The sequence below is a fragment of the Oenanthe melanoleuca genome, chromosome 5, assembly GCF_029582105.1.
Source record: "Oenanthe melanoleuca isolate GR-GAL-2019-014 chromosome 5, OMel1.0, whole genome shotgun sequence".
NCBI classification, from domain to species: domain Eukaryota; kingdom Metazoa; phylum Chordata; class Aves; order Passeriformes; family Muscicapidae; genus Oenanthe; species Oenanthe melanoleuca.
This window is the reverse complement of record NC_079339.1, coordinates 25,126,806-25,139,114: the sequence shown is the minus strand read 5'-3', so window position 1 is coordinate 25,139,114 and position 12,309 is coordinate 25,126,806. Positions and strand designations below refer to the sequence as shown.

General features: G+C 42.4%; 1 protein-coding gene across 1 annotated transcript in view; it reads left to right on the top strand.

Moving 5' to 3' along the window:
- RPAP1 (RNA polymerase II associated protein 1) overlaps positions 1 to 4,275 on the top strand; it is a 37,308-nt gene extending 33,033 nt beyond the window's left edge. Inside the window, exons 23-25 of the mRNA XM_056492953.1 lie at positions 480 to 656; positions 1,331 to 1,387; positions 2,130 to 4,275. Coding sequence (XP_056348928.1) covers positions 480 to 656; positions 1,331 to 1,387; positions 2,130 to 2,285 — 390 coding nt within the window. The 3' untranslated portion in view covers positions 2,286 to 4,275. The remainder of the gene's footprint in view (positions 1 to 479; positions 657 to 1,330; positions 1,388 to 2,129) is intronic.
- The last annotated feature ends 8,034 nt before the right edge of the window (positions 4,276 to 12,309 follow it).

The window sequence follows — 12,309 nt, the reverse complement described above, 5'->3', positions numbered from 1 at the left end:
TTTTCCTTGCCCATGCGTAGACAAATAGTCATTTTCCCTCTCAACCTTTCTACTTATAGTTATTCAGGAGTTGTGCTCTGCTGAGTAACAGCATGAAAATTTGGTCTGTCAAGTGCAGGACTGCGTGTCTTCTGAGTGAGCAGAGGACAAGAGATAGAATTTAGCAGTCCTGTCAAAAATACGGTCTTCTTACTTTTAAGTACTCATCTTATCTGTGCCAAAAATTGACTGCAGTGATAGGACCAGTAAAACTTCTCTCCATGAAGCTGAAGGGGTCTTGACAACACTTTGTCAAGGCATGTCACATCAGTCAGGGTGGGCTGTAGCAGCCCTGCTGCAAATGGGGGTCATGCTGCTGGGGTACATCACGTTATAGGAGGGTATGCACAAGGAAGGGTATTCTAGAAGTCAAGAACTTCCTCTCGCTACTTAGACTCTAACAAAAATTGTCATGTTGCCTCTGGATGGGTTTGTTGCAGTTTCCTGTGCCTCTTGAGCGCTACACTTCCCCTCCTGAGGACAACCTGAACCTCCTGCGACTCTACTTCCGAACGCTGGTCACTGGTGCGCTGCGCCACACCTGGTGCCCTGTTCTGTACGTGGTGGCCGTGGCTCATGTGAACAGTTTTATTTTCTCCCAAGAAAGCACAACACAGGTGGGTAATGGATAGCAGAGCTTCAGGGCTGCAGTCTTTGGGTTTTGCATCTGCTCTCCCTGTGAGTCCAGTGTGCCTTGCGAATCACTGACCTTTGGGACTTGAAAACAAAGATAGTAAGCAGATGTGTTGAGGACTGGTCAGCTGTTTGCAAATCTACATACAAGGCAGCAGCTTTTGTTCATTATACCCTAATGCACTTGCATTAATGGTATCCAGTCCTGCCTAAGACTTTGAGGTCAGCAATTACATGTTCTGTAGTGTGGGGGGAGAAATAAGCAGAAATAATAAGGAAGGTGATCAGACAGAAAGAGCTTGTAATAAATTTGGCCTCTGCCTTAGCGATCTTAAGGTGCAAAGTAGTCTTTCTTTGACTTTGCTTAAGTAACCAAGCAGAAGCCCTCCTACAGCCTTGAGGCCTCTGTAAGTGAATAGTTGTGCTAAAAGCACTTCACCTCTGATCTGCAGTTCTACCTGAAGATTGAGAAATCAGCTGAGATTCAGATCAGGGGAAGGAGCAGAGAGGCAGGATTTAAGTGATGAGACATCTCAAGCACTTTCTGCTGGAACAAGCTGCTCATCATTATAATGAACAAATCATCCTGGAGTGCTGTAGGCCCCTGGGCAAAGGTATTACTGAGAGGTATTAAGGATAGTGTGTGTTTTGTTCCCAGGAGATAGATGCTGCTCGGAAAAGCATGCTGAGGAAGACGTGGCTGTTGGTGGATGAGGTAGGATTTGTAAGATTCAGTTTGTGCCTCTGGAATTAAGTTTTCCATGCATGATACTCTTACAGACTTGTATTTGGCTTTTCAATTTCATATTTAATTACCTTGCTAATTTGAGAATGAGAGGATATTAGCAGCAAGATTTTGGCCTACAATATCTGTAAATACGCTTAGCCAGTTCTTGTAGTAATTGACCTCAAAACACTGAACCTATTGGCTCAGCCTAAATGAATCTCCTGTACTGTATTTCCATGTCTCTTGTACAAGCAGCATTATATCTGGGTAGCTAGAGATGTTAGAGGAATAATTGTAGCACAATTATTAGTAGGTGGCCAGCAGTGATCTTTCTTAACTCTTAGTTGGATGCTTCCCCTGAAAAGGACAGATGTAAGGTTTCTCTTCTTTTCAAGGAGCTTACCAAAATCTATCCTTTGTGGGACAGAGCTGTGTCATTTGGCCCTTTGTGATTTGTGTCCAGGGTAAATTACTAGATCACAATCAAAAATCCACTTGGGTTTCTGGCAAGAAGTCATTGTGAGGGGCTGTTGAGGAGACAATGGAGTTTAAAAGAGGAATTCTCATGCAAAAAGAAGTGAATTTTATTGGAAGAAATTTTCCTTTTATAGCTCTTCTATTGAAGATGTAATTAAGTCTTGGGCATGATAGAATTGCACAATTTGCAGATTTGCTGTATTGTGTTGGAGATGGTGGAAAATATTAGATACCTTTCTGTTTCTTTTTTCAGAACTTGAAAAAGCACCTGCTGTACTACAGACTGCTGAATGCAGAGAGTCCTTTGGGATTTGAGCTTTATGAGCAGCTCCCTCCCATGCGACTGAAGTACCTGCAGATGGTGACACAGAAGGAAATTACAGAGAATGTATCACCACTAGACTCATAGCAAAGCACTTGTAAAAGAACAGGGCCAAAGCAAAGAATGGAAAAGCTCAGTTTATAATTCACTACTTTCACTATAGTTCACTACTTTCAGTTCAGATGGTTTTAGTGGACACTCTTGGCATCTTTATCTAGTGAAACATTAGTAGAATGCTCTCAGCCCTGCAGAACAACATACATGTTATCAAGATATGACAGCATGTGTGTGTGTGCCCTCTCTGTGATGGATGTCCGAGCATTTTCCTCCATTCTCCTTCAAGTTCTTCTGCTTCTTCCCAGAGGAGGTGAGAATGTGTCTGAAAGGCACTGGACTGTTGAATAAACGGAAGGATCTGGAAAAGCTGTTTTGTACAGTCAGTCTGGAAACTGGGTTCTCAACATAATGTCTGTTTTCCCCAGATCCTTCCGTTGCTTTTCTTGTACCTTGGATTTTGAATGGTCCTTTCCTCACACTATACCCTACAGAATAACAGTGTGACAGGGAGGAATCTGATCCTGAGAGCTTTTTTTTTTTAACATACATACATACAAGCAGTTTCTCCAAGATAGTGTTTTGTGCATACACATGTATTGTGTCAGGCCTCTAAGAAATATGAGTTCCTAGTGCAGTGGTACAAACAGTGAATATCCTCCCTTGGCTGTCTTTTGGATGGTCTCTAAACTACTTTCTTTTCTCCCTTAATTTGGTTACATGTATAACAAGATCAAAAATAATTTCTTTGCAGGCCAGAATGCTTGGCAGTAACCACCCCTCGTTAGAGAAAGGGAAAAAAAGTATCTGCTTGTTAGTTAGAATATGTATTGGTTGCCCTCTAAGGAGAATGCAATTTAAATTTTGAAGTGGAGTTTCCTAGCTCAAACCTAATTTTAAAAATATCTAATTTGATCCCACTTCTACATCCAAATTCTAAATTGCAGCCTCAGACACAAGGGCTGCAAATATAGAGCCCTGAAAGGCTCATTACAAGTGCCACATCAAGTCCAGAATTTACTCTAGGTATTTGATCTCACTGGGTGTTCTTTTTATCACTCTGGTGAGTCACTGGGTCACTCTGGCAGACTTTTGTTTGGAGAACTTGACTTTTATGAGCAGAACTTTCTAATGTTTTGTTCTTATGAATAAATTACTCTGGAAGGGGCAGGGTGATGCCTGGTCTAAAGAGCTCAGCCTCTGTCTTCACCTATCAGAGGCCAAGCTAGTTTCCCTCTGAAGAAGCCTGCCTGTAATTAACCCCACTCCAGTGAATGTCCCAGCAGGAATGTGAATCACTGTTAATAAGCCCACTTGTCATGACTGAAATTGTTCCTACAAGAAACAAATTCCAACTTAATAGAATCAAAGAATCATTGAGTTTGAAAAGGAAAAGACCTTGTGTCCAACCATAATGCAGTATCTTTCTTTCAGCTGACATTGGAGTGTTCCTGCCCCCTCAAATGCTTGCATAATCACATAGGGCTGAGGGCTTTTGTGACTGATGCTGTCTTTGTATTGGCAATTTTCTAAGTGCACCAGTGCCCTTCCTTAGGTTGCCAGAAAATAGCCAGTTTCATCTTTTTTTCCCCCCATATTTCAGAGAGGAAATGGGCAGAGCTGGTGTTTGTTTCCAATCTCTCAATTTTTTTTTTTCCCCCTTCGTTTTTGATCTGTGGTTTCTATCTGCAGCAGATCAGTGTCATGTAAAATAAAAGCACAGTGGTCTAACAAGATTTTTTATTCTTGTTAACTATTTTAAAAGTATTTGATGTGAATAAAGGTTTAATCAAAGTCATTCAACTTTTAATCTGCCTAGATGGTGAGAGCCCAGCCACTGTCTTTCAGAGCAGTGGCTGGTAAAATTTAAGGACTCCTAGCTGTCCATTTGAGAGCAGCCTTCATCAAGGACTTTACCTTTTGCTTTTCAGACCTTCAGTTATAAAATCTCTTCCAGTCCAGTGTGGGAATCAAAGTTGAGTTTTGTAATGTGTACAGGATGTAAATAAATATTTTGATAGCTCTGCAGGAGTTTTTTTAACTATGAGAATACTTTGTTTGAGTCTTTCTTGAATTGGAACAGCAATTCTGTTTGCAGTTTATCAATATCTTGGGACAGCTGCTGCCATGAAGAATTCTCCTAAACTCTGGAGCTCTGTAAGAAAGCACCTCAAGCCAAAAATTACATCCTGCTTTTGTTATGGGTTGGTAACACAGGGTACCAAATGCTGTGTGTACTTGGGGAAGGTACAGGGTGGTATGATGTGATTTGACACATGCCCCAGGTGGGAAGACTGTCCCCAGATGGTGTTTGAAGTTATGATGCAGGTATCAGCAGTGGAGAGAAGGAAAAGTATGGACCCCAGAGTTCTGCAGGCCACAGTCATATGCAGAAGACTCCAAGGATGCTGCATATGAGCTGTATGCTTTCAAAACCTTGACTGTCACTTGAGATGGCACATTAATTTTTTAAGGCTTTTGGCAATCTTGTATGGGATTTCTCCACAGAACACTAGAGGGCATTGCTTTATCTAGTTTGAATGCAAGATCTCTCAGCCTCAGTGCTGTTGGGACCTGAGAAAAAATACATTGTTTGAATTTTTTTCATTTTTTATTTTTCCATATACTTTTGGAGCAAGTGTGGAGAACTAAATATTTAATGTGATGGGTTGCTAAGAACCATACAGTGCTTTGCTGGCAGGAGCATTTTTGAAAAATCATGGTACATTGAATGTAAAATTTAAACTTAGGCTGAATGCAGTCTAGGGCAGGACCAAAGCATGCCCATTCTGTTAACCCAGTTTAATCCTGGTCTGGGTAATTGAGGAGATAAAGAAAATTAAAACTGTCCAGAAACATGGATATGACTTCGTGACTCCTTACTGACGGCTTAAGATTTCTTTAAGAAGAAAATAATTCTGCTGAAATAGGACTCACAAGTAGGTTTCTGGTGTTGAAGTGGTTCTAACTTAGAATAACATATGTTGTCTGGTAACTCTCATCAGAAGTCAACAAAATCAGCAACAACCATAAAAATTCCTGCCTTAATTAAAAAGGGCACCCCTTTTTCTGGTCCTTTTTGGCTAGAATATGCTTGGTTTCATCAAAGCTACTAATGATGTCCCATGTGGATAACAGTGGAATCTCTATTGGTACAAATTTAGCATGGGCTGTGCTGGAAGGCAGCAACAATGTGGTTTTAAAAACAAATGGCTGATTGGACTGAAGATGAGTTGGAAGATAATCCTTTTAGCAGTTTTGTTGAGTAAACAGATGAGAGGGTGGAGCTGTCACAGGTTTTCATCCTAAGAATTTAATGGCATTCTATTGAATTTTCCTTGGCATTTTGAAAGGGAAGAGGGGGTTCTCCCATCAGCTTGGAAGCATGTCCTTTTCTGCCTAGAAGAAATGGGTGTTGATTTGTGATCCTTCAACTGTGTGAGTGTTTTGAAGTCCTGGAGTTGAATCCATATGTGGTGACTTGGCTCACTTTGCTGAGTAGGGATGGTTCCCAAAAAGATGTAAGCAACTGAGTAGCTGGCAGTACTACACACTGAGGCAGGACAAGGCCTGACAGAAAGAAGTAAAGGGTTAGGCAAAGAGGAGATCAAAACAGGACTGAAACCGTACTCTGGGTACTTTTTAACAGTACACATAAAGCATTATATAACTGAAGGACTTTCATTCCACTGTATTTATTGACTACTTCAGTTTGGAATTTAATAATCCATTTCTAGGCAATGCATTCTGTCTGGCCACTTAATGCCAGGCAAACCCTAAACACCTTTTGCTGATGAGGTCATGGGCAGAGGAAGCCATAAGATGTGGATGTATAAATACACTGAGGGTCAGACAAACACATTTCTTTTGGTGTCAGACATAAAGCAGACCAGAAAGGCATGTTAATCATTGCTTTTGCTTCTTCCTGGTTCTGCAAATTCTTGGAAATTTCTCATTGATGAAGTGGTGCTGCCTCCAGCTGATGATCATATTTGGGAGGCAAAAACTGTTTATTCCCCTTGGCTTACAGAAGTTCATATAAGCTTTACATTCACAAAGCTGGCCTTTTGGTGTTCCCTGTTTAAATAACTGTGGTAATTTACTGGCCTTTGCCCTAGTTTTAAAAAACTGGCTTCCCCTCTCCCTTTGAATGGGGAATGTGCAGGGAAGCCCTGCTCACAGAACTGCTGTTTTGCATGGTAAGTGGTGGTTGTAAGCAGAGATAAGTTTGCCACAGTGTGCTCCCCTCCCTGCCTTTATTGTGATAATCTTGAGTCTCAAACCAGCTCAACAATGCTGTGTTCAGGTTTTTGGCCAGCTGCAGCACAAAGAGCTCCAGCTCAACCTGAGGACAGTGCTAAAGGCGCAGGCCCTGCACTGGCTGCATTCTGAGCCTCCAGCCACTCCTGCCACAGCAAAGAGCAAAATAGTTCTGTGCAGGTTAAATGAGCAGAGTCATTTTAGACCAAACAACACCTGGCCCATCTTTGGCTCCAGTTCTTTTTTTGTAGGTGGCTGTCTGCAGATTCCAGCAGACACCTGCAGCTCCAAAGAGCAGATGAGTGTCCTTTAATCTGTGTCTGGGCAACTTCTCTGCAGTATGCTGTTGCCTGTTGAGCAACCAGCTCCTAAGCCCAGGCAGGGTGGTGAATACTCCCAGGAAGTGCTGTGTGTGGACATTAGAACCAAGTCTAAGGCATGGGGGAAGGCTCAATGCACCCACCCTCTGCACGCCCCTGGCCTAACTCAACATGAGTGACAAACCAGACCAGCGGTGCTACTGCTCATTGCAAAGCAGCAGCCTGTCCTGGCCACAGCAAAAACGGGGTTGTGTGATGTAGAAGTACCCCTGATGTCAAACACAGCCACATACATGACATGGTATGCTGAAATGGAGGTATTTGTTGATGAGTAAGGCTGGAGGAAAGTTTTGTGGGACAATCCGGGTGCCGGGAGCCCGTCCTGAGGGGCGGCAGCTGTGGGGCTGGGCAGGTAACAGGGAACACCTGGGCCCACACCGCCCTCATACAGCAGGGAGCAGCGGCATCCAGGGGAGGTAGGAACAGTGTTTTGTGCCTTTTATCTGCTTCTCTGGAGCCTGGGCGCCTGGCTAAGGGCTGTGGGGGACACAGATCGGGTTGGTAAAGCTGAACTATGTGTGATAAAAGTTAAACTACGTGTGGTTGTTGTTTCTGGGCTCTGTGCTGCAGCGCTGCCTCACGTTTCCCTCAGGGAAGGAGGCAGGGCTGACTGGGTGCTGACTGGCCATCCTGCCCTCAGCAAGGGCTCTCTTTGGGGTGGTTTGTGGGTGCAGTCAGGGGCTCTGACAGGACTGTTTGCTGTGGGAACAGGAGGCAGGAGAAGCCCAATCCCTGTGGTAACTGAGGACAGCACAAGCAGGAGTGCAGGTGCTGGAGGTCCTGCCACAGCACAGCCTTGTTCCCTGACCATAGTGACCAGTCTGAAGCTTTGGGAAGGGACAAAGAGATGTATTGAGTGAGCTGGTGGCTTGGAGGGTGGCTCAGCTTTTGCTGCTGGGTCTCTCAGGTTGAGAGGAGTTTTGTGGTTCCTCTTCTCTCCTCAGTGTCCCTTTCCTTCAGTACTCTCTGTGTTCCATGTCTTGTCCTTCACAAGACTTTCCTTCCCTCTGTTTGCCTTTTTATTTTTCATTTAGCATCATTATAGTAACTTCTCTTGGCTTTTCTCACTCCTTTGGCTGTTTGTAGAAGCAATCAGTAATTCATAAGTTAAACTGGAGAGCTGAGATGTTGTTACTGAGTTTGAGGTGGAAGCTCACATCTCCCGAGTTGTTCATGTAAAGGTCTGGGCAGATGTCCATAAATAGCATGCACAACATGCCCATTTGGAAACCTTACAGCAAAGAAGTCTGTAACTTTACTTTTAAGACTCAGATTGCCATCTGGTGTAAGTACACCACACCATTTGGGTCTGATCTGTCAAATATTTGATGACACTTTAGCAATTAATGTATTGGATCTGTCTTCTGAAAGGGAGACTGAAGCTTGTGTATCAAGTAACTATTTACTGTTACTGCTTCAACCACAGTAAACTTTTGCCTCAATAAATGTGTATCTCCAAAACAGTATTCCAGGTTTCCTCTGTGCACATGGGCTTTTCTTAGCAGCTTTCAGCACAATACATGTTCAGGGAGGGTCTTTAATATCTTCCAAGTAGCAGGAAGTGGAAATAGCTCTGAATCAAATTCAGGTATCACATTGCTGGCAGTGAATTGTAATTTCAAAGGGGTGTAACACACCATGGAGATACAATGACAGCCACTGCGAAGGTGTGTTGTTAGCAACTTTCACAAAAAAGCAGCTTGCTACTCCTGGCATCAATGTATCTTTCAATATAGATTATGAGAAACAAATTTAGAATGATACAAAAGTTTCTTAAAACCATCATGCGTCTCTTGTCTCTGACATGAGTGTCAGCTCAATCAGAAAATGCTAGTTGTGCTGCCACCCAGAAGACACCACAGATGGTGGCTCGTTTTTGTTCCTCTTGTCTGCTGTAAGATTGATCATGTTTGGATTGATTAAATTATTTGGGCAGGAGCTGCCATTGCTCTCCTCCTGTCTGTCCACTGTTGTAAGAAGTGGGAGGAAAGGGGATGTAAAATACACTTTTTAGTGTCTCTTTCTCTCTCCCTTTGGTACTGTTTTATTAACACTTAAAATATTTATGGAGGAGAGTGTGGGCTTGCTGACCATGCTTCCTTGCAGTGAGCTCTTATCAGCAAGTTTTATGTTTTATAACCTTCTCTGGGCTTATATTTTTTTGTAGCAGTACAATTTGCAAGTTAAAACTAGGATGCAGAACTTGGGGTATTTGTATTCAGCAGTGACTAAATGACTGCTCCTGCACTGCAAGTCAGGGGTTTTCATTCTCAGTGTGCACTGGGGCCATGAAGACCAACCACTGCATTGTTGGGAAAGTTAGCAGGTGCCCACCTGCATTTTGCAGAGCTCCTCTAGAGTTAGTATTTTATTGCCAACATTGTTTTAGGGACAATAAATTGTCTTCTTTTATGAGTATCTTCTGCTACCAAGATACTTGTGTGATCATGAAAATTCTCAATTTTGCAACTTAATTTTCCCTTTGAACAAGCAACTTTTGCTTACTGCTTTCTGTAGTTATTTATTTTGGTGATTCCTATACTAGCTGCAAATGGAAGAAAGAAGCAATAAGTCTACAGCTAGCATGGGATTCTTGGCCTCTATTTAAATAGAAAATGCAATTTCATAGTCAGATTAAACCCTTGCCATGAACAGATCCTGCTGGGAGCCATGTTAAGGTACATGGGATGTAAGTAGGTGATTAGTGACAGCCAAAAACCTTCACTAAAGGCAGATGGTGCCTGATGAATTTGGAGGTTACAGCACTGGTGGATTAAGGGAAGAGCACTGACATCACCCACTTGGACTTGTGCAAAGCATTTGACACTGCCCCACATGACATCCTTGTCTCTAAACTGGAGACACACTGATCTGATGGATGGACAAGGAATTGCCTGCATGGTCATGGAGAAAATATTATACACTCCAGAAAGACAAATTGCCTGTGGTTAAGGTAGTTTTTCGTTATGTGGGAAACCCCAACTACTGTGTTAACAGCTCTTCTAATGTGAAAGCTTTTCCAGATTTTCTGGGGTTTCCACTTTTCATGTCACTGACAAAATTGTATCCAAAATGGAATTCTTATTTTCTGGTTCATCCTCAACACACTGTTTATAAAAAATTAATTGTAATAGGAAAAGTGTTCTCAGAGTGTGATAAATGTATTTTGTGGCTTAGTACAGGCTTCTTTTTTGTTAACCACATACTCTTCCAACAAACTGTACTAAATCAGTAACTGGAGAATATTCCCACAGTCACATTGCACTCTACAAGCTAAGCTTTACCAGTGCCTTTTTGGCTTGTAAGTTTTTCCCCAATGTGAGAGGAACAAGAAAGGGTGAGCATGAGAGTCCTATCAGGGTTGTGTTCTCTTGGCTCCAGTGCACCATGTTTTACCAGAAAAATATTGCATGCATTAGAAAAGCTGTTGTGTGCTCCTGTTCTGTAGGCTCATCAAAGAAGCAAGTGTCACAGTGAGAAATGACTTGTTCCTGGATCCTTTTGCATAAGTTGTGTTTGGCTTTTGGTTACGTAGTCAGACTGCTGAGGAAAATAGTGAAGATCAGGGAAATGGTAACCTAGTAGGCTTTTCTGGTGAAGAAAACCTGGATGTTTTTCTTTGACAAGATGCAGGAGAGAACATCTCTGATATGATCTGCATATAAGCCTTGATCTTTCTACCAGGGAATCCGGTCTTAGATCTTAGGGGAAATGGAATCAAGGCCTCTGTTTGGTAAACCAAAGGATGGTGAGAGGTACCTGCTGTAAGTAACCCTAATTGAGAGATGCTTTGATAACAAGTTTTCCTTTTCATTTGCAAAATAATAACTTAGTTGCCTTGACAGATAGGTGTGAACAGAAAGCTCAATTCAAAACAAACCTTGACTGTCAGTGCCCAACAAGGGCACTCTCTCTGTGTGTGCAGGAGTGTTCATGTTAAGACACTATGTCTCAAAGCTTAACCTTTCTGGTGACAGATGTGATTGTCCTCTTATGTTTTTATTACAGTAAAAAGCCACACCATTTTACTACATCCGTATTTCAGGTCTCCTGCAGCTTGGGCTGTGTGCCTTCAGGATTTTATTGCTGCTTTATTCCTCTAAGAGATAATTACTGACTGTTTTGGGTGGCTAACTCTTCACTGAATAGCACAGTCAATACGTGTGTGTTTGGTTTTGTCTGCTCTCATCCACTCTTATGAATTTCCATATGGAATGCACTCTGAGGAGTTTTGGGACATCTTGTGATGCCACTTGTAAAGAATTTTTGTAAACAGGACATGTTACAAATCCTCCTGGGTGGAAGCTGGAAGCTCTGCTTGGGAAGGAGCTGTGTTTCCCTTAAATGCCTATCAAAGAGCTCTATCCTTTGAAAACTTAGTGGTTTGGACCTTCTGTAGTTTCACCTGTTGACCATGGATGTGTTCAGTGGCCATAATTCAGGTAATATCCACCTGTCCCAGTCTTGCCCCATCTCTCTTTGAATCTTGTTCCATAGGCTATTCAGTGGCACAGGTATAAACATTCCTCTCTTCTGCTTTTTTTCATTCATTTGTTAACTCTCAAAATTTGGGAACACCTAATTTCTAGCTACTCTAGTGTAAAAAGGGGTGAAACTGACTCGAGCTGAACATGGTAATAAATCCCTTTTCCATTTGTTGTGGCTTAGGAATGGTATTCCAACATTTAGTGCTCCTGCTGAGACTCTCCCAGACCAGATGCTGCTTGTTCCCCTTCCTCCTCACTCTGATTGAAAGCACAAAAGGCAAAGGTCATTGTTTGAGATAAGAGCAATGCTAGAAGCTGACATGAGATAAGAAAACAAACAGGAGCAGCAGCAATATTAATAACAAAAGGCATAGGAAAAAAAAATGACAAATACCAACTGGGTCTTCCCTACTACTCTGGAGTTCTTTCTCCACCCTGCTAATGATGTGAGGTGGGATCAAGTAACATCAGGGTCTGGCCACACCACACTCCTGGCTGCTGTAAAAAATTAACCCTGTCCTGACTGAAACTAGGACACCCCTGCACTTTGCATGTCCAAGTTCTCTAATACATATTAAAGTTCATAACCCCCGTGTAGGAGTGGCAGTGAGTGCATACAAAAAGATCACCTAATGCTGAGATAGGGAGGACTCTTTTAGTATATTACAGCACACAGAAATGCCACAAACTATTTTAGCCTGGAGAACAGAGTGCTGTATTTAGATAAATCTGTAAGATTGATTTAGGTAGTTACCTAAATTGGATTGTCTCCAGGCCAGTGGGATTCAGAACCCGCGTTTTGCAGAAAGCGTTATGAGATCTTTAATGATCACACAAGGTCAGGACCTGGCTTTATGTCTCATCTGAAAGACCATGAACTTAAAACTACTGATCTGTCACTGTCTGATCTGACTATCTGTTCTAGAGACT